Below are 16,300 nucleotides of genomic sequence, written 5' to 3'. Positions count from 1 at the left end.
TGATCTGCAATGGCTTTTCAGATATGAAAGCATTAATTTCTTTCTAGAATTCATATTTTTAACGTATACGTTTGCATAATGCATTAGGGCGACACAGAGTGAATACTAATCATCATCCTTTGGATTATTTTCTAACTTACAAAATAGAAAATAACCTTTTACTTAGGAAGAAAAATCACAACTTATTTCAGTTTTCAACCGAAGGAAGCATCTCTGATGTGGTTTTTAGGTCATGAACATTGTTTTCTTCAAGGTTAAAATTCCAGCGCTGGCTTTTCAGTGCTGAAGTAGGCAACATTTCTTATTCTACCTGTGTCAAAATGAGTAATAATGAACTTCTCAAGTTTTTTTTTTGTTTGCTAACAAAATATCAGGGATGTATTATTGAAAATGCTGCCTGTATGTTTCTAATTCAGAATTCCTGCTTCCCTGGGCTTTTATCATTCTTTTAGGTGATCACCAGTGTGATTTGAGTTCTTGCCCATGCATATCTTTTTCTTCAATGGTGCTAATGAGCGATGCTAAGTGAACCTTTTAGTTTATTGCTACCTGCATCCTTGTTGATAAAATATCATTTCTAAAAGCAACTGTCTCACTGCCAGCATAAGCTCAATGTTTAAGTCCTATACTTTATAATTGTGACTGTCCTAAAGTCCAGTTTTTAGACTTTGAGGAAAAAATAGCTACATTTTGCTTCAGAGTTTTTATGTGTCACTGGAAACATTTTTTATCACCCTGCAATGAAATACTATTTTCTTTGTGCCTCAGGACTCATAGTGTTGCCATTGTATGCTTGAGCAAAAGGAGACCAATTGAGGGTGTTTGTTCAAATTATTATTATTGTTAATTACTTTGGTGTCTTTATTGTTATAGAAAGAGACCCCTTCTGTCACATGTATACCTGGAAACCAAGCCTTGAATTTATACTGAAATCTAGTAAAGTAAAAGGAGTGAACAAGAATAAATTCTCTGAATTAAGTTTCTAACTGCTCTTTGCTCAGCTTTAGTCCTACATAGCATACAATACAATACTGTAGTTGTTCAACAGGCTTTATAAAATACAATAAAGAGAAACTAAAGTTTAATTTTTCTCAATGATGAGCAGAAGTAGTTAAAATTGTAGCAGCAAGTAAAACCTGGAAATAAGTGTGGCTGTTAGCAGCTATTCTAGACATCAGCATCATGTGGAAGGTAAAATGGAAAAAATCAGCTTTCCTTTTTTCATTTTTAAAAATAAAACTACACAGCATGTAATATCATTGACAGGTGATATAATGCAAATAGAGCCTTTGAAATATCTCTTGCACAATAAAAGAAGTCAGTTGTCATAGAAAAGCTATACGGAACTTGGCATCCTTCAACGAGCTGAGATCGTTGCCTGCCCTGCCTTGGTCATGTCTTTGCTGCTGAATTTTGGTCACTGAGCTGCTGATTGCTCTGCATTCAGTGTCTGACACTTATGAAGAGTTCACTGCTAGGACCATAAGGTGATGCTCTGCTCTCCACAGGCCCACGAGCGATCCGAGAGCTCCGAGGTTGCCTTCGTTACTCAACTTGTGAAGAAGCTGATGATTATCATTGCACGACCAGCTCGGCTGCTGGAGTGCCTGGTAAGTTGGTCCTCAGGGAAGAGCAAGTATGATATAAAGAGTCTGGTGTGTGTTTGAGGAGATATGGAACAAAAAACCTTCAAGAAAAAGCTTTAAATTCTTGTTAAAACATTGATGAAAAATAAATCAATAGTGAAAAAAAGGGAAGTAATGTGTTTGCACTAACACAGAAGTATCTTTCCAATGGACTGTCGTCTGCAACAGCAGCTGGATTATATTCTAATATAAAATTTATGACTGAGGGGCCAGATGTAGCTGTTGACATAGTTTTGTGCTGCTTGATGCTACCTGATTTGCCTCATGTTTTTAGTAGCTACAGTAAAAAGCCTGTAAAGGTATGATGTGTGTATGATGCTCAGACAGCCATGCTAAGAACAAACAGTCTCTAAGGAGAAATTCCTTTCCATGATATAAATGGTATTTGGGCTCTTGGACTCAAACTCTTACTGTAGACCCACAGAGAAACCTGGTATCAGGTTTACCAGCAGTGAATGCAGAGGGATAGGCCAGTGAGAGATCCAGGCAGATTTGGAAGCCTGGATTTGAAACCTTATTTGATTATTATAGGACTACATGGAAAACAAGTCTCTTTGCTTTTTTAACAACTTGCTCTGGTCAGTAAGGATGTATTGTTGTGTTTAATTCTAGAAAATGGTGAAAAGTGTTTAGGCCATCCCAACAAAATAGCTCATGATTTCCCAGAGTCCTGCAACTCCAAAAACATCTTGTAGGTACAGTGGAGAAGCAGCTTGAATGTGCATTCTCACTGTGATAACTTGGGTATACAGGAGTCAGTTCTGTGACTGCATTTCAAAAGGATGTTGAAAACTTGGTGAGAGGGTAGGAAAGAGTCACAAAATATTGTTGGAGAGCTGGAGAAAGTGTCACAAAACTACGGTGGAAACTTAGAAAGGACAGGATAAAATTCCCTGGCATATCAAAGCACACAATCTGCTGGTTCTTTCTGGGCACATAAATACCAGGGAAGCTGTATCTGTTTGAGACATTAGAGAGCAGTTGGCTAAATTAAGAATCTGTGACTGGGTATAGATGTACCATTAACATCTGAAGCAGTCGAGGGCTGTGTGTCCATGGGCAACTTTTATCACTGGAGTTGCTAGAAGATAAGTGAGTTTTGCAGGGCTTTCTTTGACAAAATAGGCAAGAGCAGTCCAATCTTTCCAGTGATACCAGTTTTGAAAACACCTGTGGAAGTACTGAAAGCATGAAACCTCTATAAGTTTTGTGAACCCATCTCTGTAACCTACAAGCAAACTCAAGCCAGGTTTTAGCCACAAATCAATAGGTCTCCAGGTTCCTCCACTATATTGCACCTTCTGTTCTGCAAAGTGAGTGGGAGCAGGTGGAAGCTGGAAAGTCATTGAGGTTTGAGTAATGAACTCCAAAGCATGTAGTGACAACCTTGACAATGAAGTGGCTGGACCTCAGACTGTATAAAAAATAGTGTTTGGATCTGTATATTAGTCTTCCCTGTTTCATTAACTGTATTGCCTTTCTACCTTTTTTCCCCCAAATATATATTTCATTTTGCTGACATGAAGAATTAAATATTAACGTTCCTTTTATCCCATAAAAGAACAAGAAAGAAGTACTGGATGGTCAACCATTTAAATTGCTTGAGAACTACATTTAGTTTTTATTTTAACATGCTTGTTTGTAATTTAACCTTTAGCTTCAATTCTTTGTGATTTTATAAACAATTTTTCTAAGAGCTAATGTTAAATTTAGCAACACAGCACATCTTCCCTCTGAATGAAATAACTGACCACACAGGCAGTGACTGTGGTGGTGGTGATTGTTTTAATGGAGATGAAGACATTTATGTATTTTAAACTCCAGTTATTTGGCTTCAGTCTTTGTGTTACCTATTGGGCTGTGAAATGTTTATCTGTGGACTGAATCTCTGGAGATTCAAGGAAATAATAATAATGTGTTTTGTGCATCACTGGGACCATCTTTGGGAAAAAAATGTGTAATTTATTCTTTTTTCAGATTATTTTTCCATAGCACCTGCCTCCCCTCGGTAGGGATGATTATTCTACATCCAAATTATGAAATAGATCTTCTAAAAAGAAGACAAATGGGAATTTATGTAATTTCTTTCAATTTTTAATATATTTGATTTTTTTGCCAACAGACTTTTTTCTTTTGTCCTTTTACTTGCCAATAAATGACCTCCAGTTGTATCTTGAAGGATCTGCCACTTTTCTGATCTCCTTACAGCTGTGTGCTGGAACTCTTCTTCTTTTATCCTCCCATTTCACTAGAAAATTTTTGAAGAGTCTTGACAAAGCTGCTCAGTGCTGGGGGAATGATTTGTAGGAGAGAGTTAAAGTTAACTAGTGAACTTACTTTTAAGCAGGGTGCTCCTGCCACCAAAAGCTTGTCTCATTTCCCAACTGTATCTGTTAGTTTAGTAAAGAGATCACATCTTCCTATAATATTTTCTTGCCTTGAGGTCCAGTTCACCAAAACTGAGTGGGTAAGAGGATCCTCTACTGTATAACAAATACTGCAGTATTCTTGTGTAGAAGGTGAAATCTCAGCTGATCAAGTTGCAGCTGCTGTTTTATTAATCATTTCATTAGCTAAGGTTAGGACAGTTACAGAATTGGGTTAGTGTCTGGTTTGATCAGAAGTGACATTTGAAAGCAGGAGAGGTTTCTATTGGCTGAACTCACCTGTCAGATGGAGGTGATGGAGAAGGCACCTCAGTCCTTATGACAGACCTTTCTCTGGCACACCTTGGTGCGAGAAACTTGGGAAGTGAGTCCAGAATCGTGCTTGCATTGTCATGACTATGTTATCCAATAGACAGGTTTTGGTTCATAAAAGGTTCTTAGAACTTCTACTTCCTCTTTGGATTTGCAAATCTAAGCAAATATAAGCCAGTGGACATCCATCAGGCTGTAACAGGATCCACTCAGGCAGAGCTGAGTGAAATGCATTGCCAAACTTGTCATAACCACAAATGTTCTGTGTCACTGCTGAACCCAGAATTAACTTTGGAGGTTTCTGAGGAACCTCCTGTATGGGGGAGAAACCCGTCATAATTGTAAAGCTGAATCATTTACCTCTCTGTCTCTCACCACCTTGCTGTAGGAATTTGATCCTGAAGAGTTCTACCATTTGTTAGAAGCTGCAGAAGGCCATGCCAAGGAAGGGCAAGGAATTAAATGCGACATTCCTCGTTATATTATCAGCCAGCTGGGACTCACCAGGGATCCCCTGGAGGGTGAGAACTCTTGTTTTGTACTCTCTAAACTGCTTGAAAAGATAACTAGGTCTTCTGGTCACTACATAGCTGAAGGAGGCTTTTATTTTATTGGTTTAATTTCTGGGCCATTTTTCCTTATTTTCCCGTTTGCTGTCAAATTCTAGACTGTGCTTTCCAGTCTCATGTCTCAAAGGAGTTTTGCTGGGGTAAGGATCACACATCAACAGTGACAGTTCTTTACTTATGATGTTAATAATGTCTCCCTGTATTATAGCTGAAACAATGTTAGAAAATAGCTTTATGATTTAACTCTTTTCTTTGTGCTGTTGGACAGTAAAAGTAAATTTACCTGTTATTTTTCTCATCAGCCTGCCTGCTGGCAGCCTGTTTGGAAAGTATCCTGTCATCCTACTTTGTTGTCCTCTCTGGGAAAAGTGTATTTGTTGTGATTTTCCACGAGAAACCGGGACTAGTATGAATTTTTAGGTGGAGATGAGATGATGTTTTTACATCTTGCATAGCAGTGAAACCAAAGAGAGAGTAATGCTTTAGAAGACAGTAACAGTTTTTCTGGTAGGTGCCAGAATTGCATATGATAAATTGAATATGCTGTAAACAGAGGCCCAAAAGATCCTTAACTTTGGAATTTGTGAGTTGATATTTCTGCCTGGCACTTTGCTAGCTGAATCTCTTCTCCAACGACAAGTTTTACGAGCGTGCACAGCTTGCTCAGCAACAAAAGTGAGTGTGACAGACTGGAGGTTACAGCAGAATATTTCAGCAATTGAACCATACTTTTTGTTTTCCCAGGAGAGCATAATTTTAGCATAAATTAGGAGTCTGGATAGGACTAGTTGAACTTCTACGGTGTTTACTGGAATGACAGTGACAGGTTTGCTTCAAGTGAAGAGCTCTTCAGGAAAATTGCTAAATGCAATTTAATAGCATTTGTTGAAATCTGACATTAAAGGGAAATTTCCTTTGATCCCTGTCATGGGAGAGAACCTTTCCATCACTAATTCCCCTTACTAGAGTCAAATTTTCTTTAGAAATGTGTGGAGATGTCAAGGTGCCTTGTTTCCTTGCTGTAAGGAGGGCACCCAGAAATGTCAATGATGTCTGTTCAGAGATTGGGAGTTAGTGTAAGATTTGGGTTTGCAAAGTTTATAGCATCTCCTAAGACAGCTGAGTAGCCTAAACTGGTTTTCTCCCAGTTTGCTGCTGCTCAGCATTTTGCAGAATGAAGACATGGAGGGAAGTTGTTTGAAATGTAATGCTTTTGGGTTTTTTTGTGGAGTACAGAGGTGACACCAGGCTATATACAGGCACACAGACATGGAGTCAGTTTTAATATTAACTAGACTGCAGTTTTCCCAAAGATACATTTATTGCTTTTTACTTGTGATAGAAATCATCTAGAATAAGTCAGGTTGAAATTAGAGCAATTAATTATATTCATCTTGATATAAAACACTGCCTACAGCTTACAAGATGTTAAAGGTTATCATGGTATAATTGGAGGGGGGTTTTTACAGAGGAGAATGTCCTTTGTCATCTACAAGCGCCTCTTAAAATCCTGTTTGTCTTGTATAAACAAAGAGAATAGTGTTTGATTGAGATCATTAGGAGTAATCTTTCCTCTTTCTTTTCAGAAATGGCCCAGCTGAATAGCTATGACAGCCCAGACACTCCTGAGACAGATGATTCAGTCGAGGTAAAGCAGTAATACTCAGTCTGTCTAGCACTTTTTTTTTTTCCTCTGGAAATAAGTAGTCTTCAGGAAAGAATTAATTATAATGTAGAGTAATTTTAATTAAAAAAAAAAGGAAGTGCTGACACTTAAAAGTGTGTGTTAAAACCAGATAATACAGGCATAAAACTGTGTAAACCTCTATACTGTGGTGGTGGTGAAAAAGTGCTTGAAAGTTGCAAACGGGCATTGTCATCAAGTTTTGGTGATGGGGTTTTTTTAGAGTTGCAAACAAAAGTCATCTGGAGAAGTTCTTTCTATCTGCATTTGTAAAATGTGATGAGTTTCGAAGAGAGTTGCCTACAGTAATGGACTGTTGGAAAAGTGTAAGTCTATAACGTGTTAGATTTCAAAGCTCCTTAGTTCTTTGTTTATACATATTTTAATGTAATGCTAGAAAAGGCCTGAATCTTTTAGTCTACTGACTTTCTGTGCTAATATTTGTGGAGGGAATCTGCAAGGGATACAGACAGTTACCCTGAAGCTTAGGACTGCGGAGGTTTAGAAAAGGATTGAGTTTGAGTGAATGCTGCTGAAAGAAGAAAAGGACAAAAAAAAGAGTGAGGTGTAGAACTAAGTAATTCCTGCCTGTGATTTCTGTTTTCTTGCCTCCTTTCCCCAGAGCCGTGGGGCCTCTGTCCAGTCCAAGAAAACTCCATCTGAAGAAGAATTTGAAACTATTAAACTGATCAGTAATGGTGCTTATGGGTAAGACTACAAAGTCTTATTCTTGTCCTACCCAGGGAAGGGCTGTGGCCAAGTTTGGCAAGTGACTGGGTTTTGTTGAGTCCAAAGCATAAATGAATTTTGCCTGGCTCTTACAGAAGTTCCACACTTGTGGTGTGTTCTGTGTTCTTCTGGGAGATGCCATTTCTTGCACATTCTTAGGGTTTCTTAGACACCAGCCCCTGTGCCTGTACATAGTTCCTGACTGTGAACTTGTTACACTGTGCTGAGCTGACACACAGCTTCCAGATCTGGCAAATAAGTTGCACTACATTAAAGCTCTCAGAATGTGTTATTCCTAATCCCTCTTTAGCACTTCTGCACTGTTTCTTTATGGTAGGTAGGTAAAACATAGACACTTCAGTACCTTAGCTTGAGCTGACAAAACCATTTCCCATAAACATTGTCTCTATGGAAAATATTGTCAGTTTATTGTGAGATTTCCTAAGTAACAGTAAAAAAAAGTAGTTCAATGAAAATTAATTTCAACCCATTTCCCCATTGCTTAGCAAGGCAGTTTGTATTTCCATTCATGCTGTGTAGTGAAGTCCTGTGATTTGTGTTTGTTTAAAGGCTAAATGAGTGAGAGTACAATTCTATAGCTGCAAATGTTACTGGTGTTTCATTGAAACACCATGAGAATTGAGGGAGAAGTAGTTGATGCTTTTCCACTCTTCCATGTATTCAGACTATATATGTACCATATGTGGCCATTTGTGAGCACTTGAAATACTAAAAGATATGCTAAAATTACACTGAGGCAAATCTACTGTGAGAAGTAATGCAGTAAAAATACTATTAGATTTTATTATCCATTGAAGAATCCAGGATGAAGTTGGTCCATCCATTAAAACATAAAAGTTTTAACTACTCACACAAACCTATCCAGAATTTTAAAGATGCTTCCTGACTCTTTGCAGTTCATAAATCCTCACCAGTCATAGTCATTAGGTTGTAACTGAAAAGCAGTTATATTCAGTAGGTTGTAACAGCAAAACCTGAGCATGTGCTTGAGTGTTTTGTTGAAGCAGGTGCTTATTTAACAGCAACTCACTTTTTAAAGACTCTACAGTGGAAAAAGTTTAAGTGTATTTTTTGTGTCAGTGAAGACACAATGGAGCAGATCAGAGGCATATTGTTAGACAGGAAGATATTATACATTTTCAGTCATATTTCTGCACAGGCCCCACAATTGAAGCATAACTCTGTGAAAAGGAGAAAGAGAGGTGGTAGTTTTGCTGTTACTTCTATCTGTCTTTATACCGAATGTATTTTACAGTCAGCTGCTGGTGAGACACGATACCATGTTCAATGTAATATGCTCCAGAGAAAAAGGAACAAGTACAATAAAGCAGGATAACTGGATGACAAATTTATTTGCAAACTGTATTATTAATGTGCAGGAATCTAACAATCTGCAAATGATAGAAATGTAAGAGATACTTTACTGAAGGAAATCCCTGATGACAGTGGTGCATCAAATTAATTTTATAGAGCTTGGCAAGAAATGGTGCTGATCCCATACGTTTTGTGCAGTTCTTAAAATGAAACAGTGACTGTAGTGTTGAAAAATACATGTCCCTCTGCAGTGATGCTTAAGGAAGTTTTTGACATCTGTGTTTGAAATATCTCGTTAGTCACTTGAGTGAAAACACTGTTTAATTGAAGAAGGAAGAGTAGCTTTTGGAAGCAGGCGTCAAGGGGTTCCTTCTTTTCTAGAGGAGCTGGGCATTGAGATGGGATTTTGTGGAGTCACAGATAAGTCTGTCAGAATCCATCCAAAGCAGTTACCATCACTTTCTTCTTTTTTTCAAAACAAACCAGTTTGAACTGAAAATGGCAATTTCCTCTTGGTATGTGGTTTTCTAGAGCAGTGTACTTGGTGCGACACAAGACCACCCGTCAACGTTTTGCCATGAAGAAGATCAACAAACAGAACCTAATTTTGAGAAACCAGATCCAGCAGGCTTTTGTGGAGAGAGATATCTTGACATTTGCCGAGAATCCCTTTGTGGTCAGCATGTTCTGCTCCTTTGAGACCAAGCGTCACCTGTGCATGGTTATGGAGTATGTAGAAGGTATGGCTGTCATTATCTATACCTGCAAAGGGACCTGAAACAGGTTGGACATGGAATGTGTAGGCACTGAGTCTCCTCATAAAGGATGGCATTGAGTGATTGACAAGACATGTACTTTTGAGTGTAGGAAAGACTGATCAGTGCACTGCTCTGAACAGAACAAATGGGAAGACCACCTCATGTGTGCTAGTCCTTCCTTCACAGAAAGGAAGCTCAGTCAGCCCCACAGTCGCAGGGGAGGTCGTGATGCCCTTTTCGGGAGGAGTATGTAGATTGCTTGGACTGAGCTAGAGAAATGAGTCATTCTGGTGCTAGTACAGCTCAGCACAAGGAGATGCTCCCACCTGGGGATCCCTGTCATTAACAAAGTGATTGCAGTGGAATGGAGGAAACAAAAAACCTCATGTAGAACACTTCTGAGGTTGGAAGTCAGCATGAACTTTCCAGTCCTCACTGGAAAGAAATCCTCCCATTCTCCTATTGGATGGCATGGCTAGGTCCATAGCATGTTTGCTTGGCATTACAGTTAGACAGTTAAGAAACATCCCCAGGCAATGCAGTCTTTGTCCTTTAGCAACCTTTTTCAAAATACAGTGCTGGGGTTTTGTTTGCTTGTTTTGCTTATTCTTTGGCATATCATTTTACTTTATCACTGTATCTTATTGTAAGCAATATATTTGCACTGATAGGATTAATTTCTTATGCCTGGCTTGCTTGGATGAATGTTTATGAGAAATAAGCTTATTGTATCAGTGCTCTTTCAGATAAAGGAGTGGAATGAGAACAGACATATCAGTGTAAAAAACTTTAATTCCTATTTGCAAGTAGAAATGGAAGTTGACTGAAGTGTGTGGCCAGTGTTCCTTAAAAAGCTTGTGTCAAGGGCCCACAGACTTACCTTCATGACTACCACCATGTCAAAGGCATGGCTACCTCTCCATGTGAAGGGAGAGCTAGTTAGCTGTTATTGAGGCATTTAGTTAATACTTTAAGCAGCTTGTATACGAGGAGTGTGTGTCTCAGTGATGGAAAGCAAAGAAGTGTATAAGGGGCCAAACAGTCATGAACTGTCCTTTCTTAAGGGCTTGCTTGTGGTTTGGAAATGGCATCTATACATACATGGATCTCAGTTTTCCTAAGGTTTTAATATTTATTTGAAGCTGAAGGAGGAGGTTTAGAATTCAGGGTAACAGAGGTTGAGAGACATACATAGAGCCTTTAGGAAACTGACTCTAATCAAATATTGTAAACACATAGCTGCTCTTTCTTACTGATATTTACTATTTCACTGGACCATATTTGCAACTTTTTTCCCTAGGAGGTGATTGTGCTACACTTCTCAAGAACATTGGTGCCCTGCCTGTTGACATGGCAAGGATGTACTTTGCTGAGACTGTCCTGGCATTGGAGTACCTGCACAATTACGGGATTGTTCACCGTGACCTAAAACCTGACAAGTAAGTCTTTAGCTCTTCAGAAACTGGAGGGAGAGAGACAGTTCTTCAGAGGTTTTCTCCATGGGCAAGAGGACATGAAGGGGGTAGAAACACCAGAAAATCTGCAGTGGCATCTGACATGTAGGAGATTTTATGGAGTCTGTTGTTACTGATGTAGAAGTAGAGATAGACACTGAGAAAGGGTGTTATCTTAAGACTGTTGCTACACTGATGAAGTTCTGTCAGAAGGTAGTCTGATTTCTAGTTGCCTTATCTGCTCTGTGATGTTCAGTTGCATAGGAGATTCTTTCCAGGTGCTTGATGGGGATGAAGCACTGAGAACTTTAGCATTACCTTGTATTCTTTTTATAAATTGCCTTTGGGAAACAATTAATTGAATTTTGGACTGTTTTGCTTCTTTCTTCTAGTCTCCTGATAACTTCGATGGGTCACATTAAACTAACAGACTTTGGTCTGTCTAAAATTGGGTTAATGAGTCTTACAACTAATCTTTATGAGGGACACATTGAGAAGGATACCAGGGAATTCCTGGACAAGCAGGTAAGCTGAAAAGTTTTGCTGATGTGGGATCAGATGCAGGATTCTGTCTCAGGATAGAATGGGAGTTTGTAGCATTCCCTCTCTGCCTTCACGCTGTGCTGTGTGTTGTAGAATGGGATGAAAAGACACAAATCCATTCTCATGTTTGTGAATGAATTGGTATTGTTTATTATTTCAACTTCTTGCTTCTGAGTGATGCACTTTAACTCTTGGTTTAGGATATTGTAGTGTGGCCCAGGCAGCTGTGCAGGTATGGACAGAAGTTAGTTGAGGGACGTTTGCTGGAAGGTTGTTCCACAGTCTCCCCCTTCTGGTGCTTAGAAAGTTCATGGCAAGTTCCTATATGTTTCTTGTAATTTTGTCTGATCACTTAAAGATTGATTTTTATACCCATGATAATTACTAAGGGTCATTTTTCTTCTTAGCCTTCATTTTGCTTGGCTTAACCAGCTAAGTTCTTCTAGATAAAAGATGGATTTTTCTTTGAATGAATAGCTCTTCCATGCTTCAGTTGAATTTTCCTGGGCATAATTGACAGGAATTATACAGTTCTGGATGCAAGCTCACCAGAGCCTTGTATAATGGGATTAAAAAATACATCTCTCTTCTGAAAATACATAGGATCACAACCGAATTCTCTTTTTTTAGCTGTGCCAAGTGTTAATTTGTAGCTATCTTGTGGTATTGTCTTCCTTTGCTTCTGAGTAACAATTTTTTTTTCCAGCAGCAACTCTCTTTGGTCACTAGATCATGGTTTTGCACTTGGCAGTGTTATATTTTTGACAACTGTTTGGTTCCTGTTGCTGCTTCGAAGCCCTAAGGCAACTTAGATCTTCCAACGTGATTTCCTTAGCCATTGTCTGTGCCAGCTGTACCTCCCAAGTTTAAATGCTGAAGTGTGTGATCATGCTGTGCTGCTAATTCTGCGTCTGTGAAACTAAATTCTGCTAGCAGAGAGATGAGGGGTTTGTCAAAGCTGAGCTTCTGATAGCTATAGCAGTGCCAGTAGGCATCCATCAAGCAGATAGACCTATAAATACAGAATATGCATTTTCCCCATATGCTTTGCTTCATGTGCACCAAAGAACTGCTTAGCTGAAATATCCACACTGGGAACATTTCATAGGATGTGATATCATAATGTGTTCCTCAAATACAGATTCTTGCTCCATGGAAGTGTTTCACAGCATAGAATGGTTAGTGGCAAAACATTCATAACTTCCTTGTAAAGCTCTCAGCAGGGAAAGACAAAAATAAGCTTTGATGTGAATTTGGTGATTGCTAAAGTTTGTTGCTTTCTTTTGTGTTTCTCTTGAGGTCTGTGGGACTCCTGAATACATTGCACCAGAAGTGATCCTGCGCCAGGGCTACGGGAAGCCTGTGGACTGGTGGGCCATGGGAATTATCCTGTATGAGTTTCTAGTTGGCTGTGTTCCTTTCTTTGGGGACACTCCTGAAGAGCTCTTTGGACAAGTGATCAGTGGTATGTTTCTGTTCTGACTCTGAAGGGGTTTCAAAGTGTGCTGTGAAGTAAAACTCTCAAAATAAAGAGGATCCTCAGATTAGTCAGGAAGGACTAAGTATAAAGCAATGGATTTTAATTTGAAAGCATTTACCTTTCTATGTCAAAGTAGCATCCATCTTATTCTAGCTATTGAAAGTTCTTGAGTTGCTGAACACCTTGCTAGGTATTTCTGTTGTGCATGGTGTAGGAGTCATGCAAATCCTTTGGGGACAGGGGAAACATATTTGGTGATTTTTCTGTCTTTGAAATGAAATAATGGCGAATATGAAAGGAGCAGCTGCCAACTGATCTAATTCAGTCTGGTTTTGGTTATTGCTCCTGTAGGTGTGAATGTCAGTCAATTACTAATTTTTATATAAATGAAATAAGAAGGAAATTCTAAGCAAAACACAATGGAGCTGTTCTACTTGATACCTTCATATCTTGTGGGCTTTTTTAAACCTGGCTTCTGCTCGCAGGTGGCCAAGTTATTGTTTTGTGTTCTCAATGAATATGCCAGTGAAAACATTTCCCATGGGGAGTGCTTTCTGAAACAGTTCATTTTTGGCAAATATCCTTTGGAAAAAGCAAATTTCATCGAAGAACTAAATATGTTGCATGAAATTTGTCACCTCTGAATTGTTCTGTCTGTTCCAAGTATAAAGAGAGTGGGATGTGCAGGCACGAGATCCAGTATTGTCAGTGTCGTTTAGAGATTGTCATGGAAGTCCCATTTCATACTTTATTAATAGAGTTCTTAATGCTTTTTTGGTTTTTTTTTCCCCTCCACAAGCACTGCTTGGATTGACAGCACTGAATTTTATGCATCTTGGAAAATGTCAATGCTTGAATTATATTAAACATGCAGGCTGCTGAAATCAAGGTGTTACGACTTGGGGGCCCTGAACACTGCATTTTACAGTATAGGAAGGTGATTGGTCATTCAAATGGATCATGAAGCTGGTAGAAAATGTCAAGTCTCTGTTTGTTCCCAGATGAAATTGCCTGGCCAGAAGGTGATGATGCACTGCCACCAGATGCCCAGGACCTCATTTCTAAGCTTCTTCGCCAAAATCCTCTGGAAAGAATGGGAACAGGTAGGGAACCTCGTACTAGCCTGAAACAGGAAAATAAGCCACCTTGCTAGTGATGCACACCCACCCATGTTGAAAAATGCTCATCTCGAGTTGGGAAACAGTTTCTACTGTGTACAAGAATCTTGTCTGATGAAGCTCTGAGAATTAGTGTAGGTTGTACATGAGTCAGATGTTACAGTCGTGCTTGGGAACAAGAAAGGGGCACCATCAGCTTGGAGACGTAGCTTCAAGTTTGTGCTGTTTTAGTAAAAGCTCGAGGGTTGTGTCTCTGTTTGAACAGTGTGTAATCAGATTTCTTTGAAGTTCTCTTTGACTAGGAGCTTAATCCCCTATATGGGTGTGAACTCCTGGATGTAGTAAAAGAAATGAAAACTTTCCCATTCCTAGAGGCCTCTGCTGTAGAAATCTCTAAACATACAGCAGTCAGATAATCTCTGGGGAAGTCAGATGCATGTGTCAATCTTTCTCTATTATAATGGCAGATTGAAAGTTTTGCAAGCCAAAACCTCTCAACATCCTGATAGTAAATATCCATAAATAATTTCTAGCTACATGCTTGTTTTGAAGTAATTCATGCAACACTGTGGCTTCACAGCACAGGTTGTCTATCCCATCAGTTTGATTAGTTCGATTTCATTTGTGATTTTCATTTGGGAACTACACTTTAAGGATAAAATAAAAAAGCTAGATATCTAGCAGTTCCAAAAGGCACAGACTTAACACATGGGCACACAAGGGTGATGAATAGATCATGAATTAATAACGATATCAGATGGTTTTCGCATGTTCTTCTTCAGATCCACGTACTTGAAAGATGTTGCTGTCATGGAAAAGATGTGGAGTTTCTTGCTTTATAAAATGAGTTGATGGGCTGATTTTTTTTTTTTTTTTTGATTTCTTATATACCTGTAATGCTGAGGCTGCTGTTCCACTCAGAATCTTGTAGTGCCACTGGCACTCAGCGAACCTTTTATCTCTTTTCCTCTGCTGTTCTCTCTTTTTAAAAGACAGCAACATCTTTTATGAATATTAATTTCCTTTGAAAAAAACCCATGCATATACCAGTAGACAGATAATCCTTAGGTTTTCCTTCTGGGTACCCAAGCTTCTGAGGTTTATAACAAAAGATACTAATTCAAGAAGATACGTAAGCCCCCCCCCCCCCCCCCCCCCCCCGCTTTATTTTAAGCACATGAATGAGTTTATTCATGACAGTGGAGCCACTCACATGCTTAGTACCTTTCTGAGTTTGCTCTCTTTATTCAGCTATGAGCAAGATGGTGCTGAGAGTTTGGAAATTTGAAATTAACCTGTTAATTAGTTCTTGGTCTTGCAACTTACTGTGGAATATGTCAGCAGATATTGTCTTCCAGGCAGTTTAGTCATGTGTTGTCATTAAACAGAAAGTGGGAAGGAGGAGATCTTGTTCAAATTTTATACTGCATCATCACTTTGGTAAAAGGAGAGGTTGTTTCTCAAAATTCCTGGAAAACATGTGACTTGAGTGTACCCTGGTACATTCTCTCAGGTTCTTAGTCTTTTTAGGGTTTGTTTTTCTTGGTATGTGAATGCTGAGAGAAATACTCTGCAATAAAAGATGCTTCTTTCAGGTAGTGCCTTTGAAGTGAAACAGCATCGGTTCTTTAAAGATTTGGACTGGAATGGATTACTTCGGCAGAAAGCTGAATTCATCCCACAGTTGGAATCTGAAGATGACACAAGCTATTTTGACAGTAAGACTAAATATTCAGCCTAAATGGCATCATATTCTTTGTGCATATTTCATTGTTGAAATTGTTAAGAGAGAAGTCGGTGTTAGGAATTGAATAGAACACTTGATGGAAATTGCTTTGAGAAGTTTCAATTGAATGCCAAGTAATGAATTTTAAATGCAAAAATGTTGCTACTGAGGTCAATTGGCCTTTTGCTGGTGCCTGTGGTCCTGCCAGCCACGACACTGCAGTGAGAGATGCCACTGTTGTTATGATGGGTTTATTACAGCACTTCCAAAGCATTTGGTAAATCCAACTTCCTTGAGTTTTTGAGCAATATTATCTTTCCCTAGTGACCATTTTCAGCCAATAAATGAGGCTTTTTAAAAACAAAACATAAACCAAACCCTCAACCTTGAAGACAAGTATGTAGGGAAAATTCTTTAGAGATTTGAAGTAATGTGAAATATTTTCACTGCGAGTCTATCATCTCATTTTAGTGTTATTAACTCTAATGAGATATGAAGTGCCTCTCTGGTGTGTATAAATGTCTGAGAACTGCTGTGGTATCATTGCTATTTAAGATCC

The 16,300-nt window shown here is 38.9% G+C and overlaps 2 protein-coding genes across 12 annotated transcripts in view; one reads left to right on the top strand and one right to left on the bottom strand.

Annotated features, from left to right (window-relative positions):
- Positions 1-16,300, bottom strand: part of PRDX1 (peroxiredoxin 1) — a 354,386-nt gene that overhangs the window by 285,000 nt on the left and 53,086 nt on the right. The gene's annotated exons all lie outside the window — the stretch shown is intronic.
- The window catches only part of MAST2 (microtubule associated serine/threonine kinase 2), a 190,336-nt gene that overhangs the window by 153,752 nt on the left and 20,284 nt on the right, over positions 1-16,300 (top strand). For all 11 annotated transcript variants that reach the window (XM_062003288.1, XM_062003286.1, XM_062003282.1 and 8 more), the window contains 10 exons: positions 1,509-1,610; positions 4,734-4,866; positions 6,501-6,562; positions 7,221-7,306; positions 9,194-9,402; positions 10,721-10,859; positions 11,267-11,399; positions 12,717-12,882; positions 13,899-14,000; positions 15,611-15,733. In XM_062003288.1, coding sequence (XP_061859272.1) covers positions 1,509-1,610; positions 4,734-4,866; positions 6,501-6,562; positions 7,221-7,306; positions 9,194-9,402; positions 10,721-10,859; positions 11,267-11,399; positions 12,717-12,882; positions 13,899-14,000; positions 15,611-15,733 — 1,255 coding nt within the window. The remainder of the gene's footprint in view (positions 1-1,508; positions 1,611-4,733; positions 4,867-6,500; positions 6,563-7,220; positions 7,307-9,193; positions 9,403-10,720; positions 10,860-11,266; positions 11,400-12,716; positions 12,883-13,898; positions 14,001-15,610; positions 15,734-16,300) is intronic.

This window comes from Colius striatus, chromosome 10 (assembly GCF_028858725.1).
Source record: "Colius striatus isolate bColStr4 chromosome 10, bColStr4.1.hap1, whole genome shotgun sequence".
Taxonomy (NCBI): Eukaryota; Metazoa; Chordata; class Aves; order Coliiformes; family Coliidae; genus Colius; species Colius striatus.
This window is presented reverse-complemented; position numbering and strand designations above follow the sequence as displayed.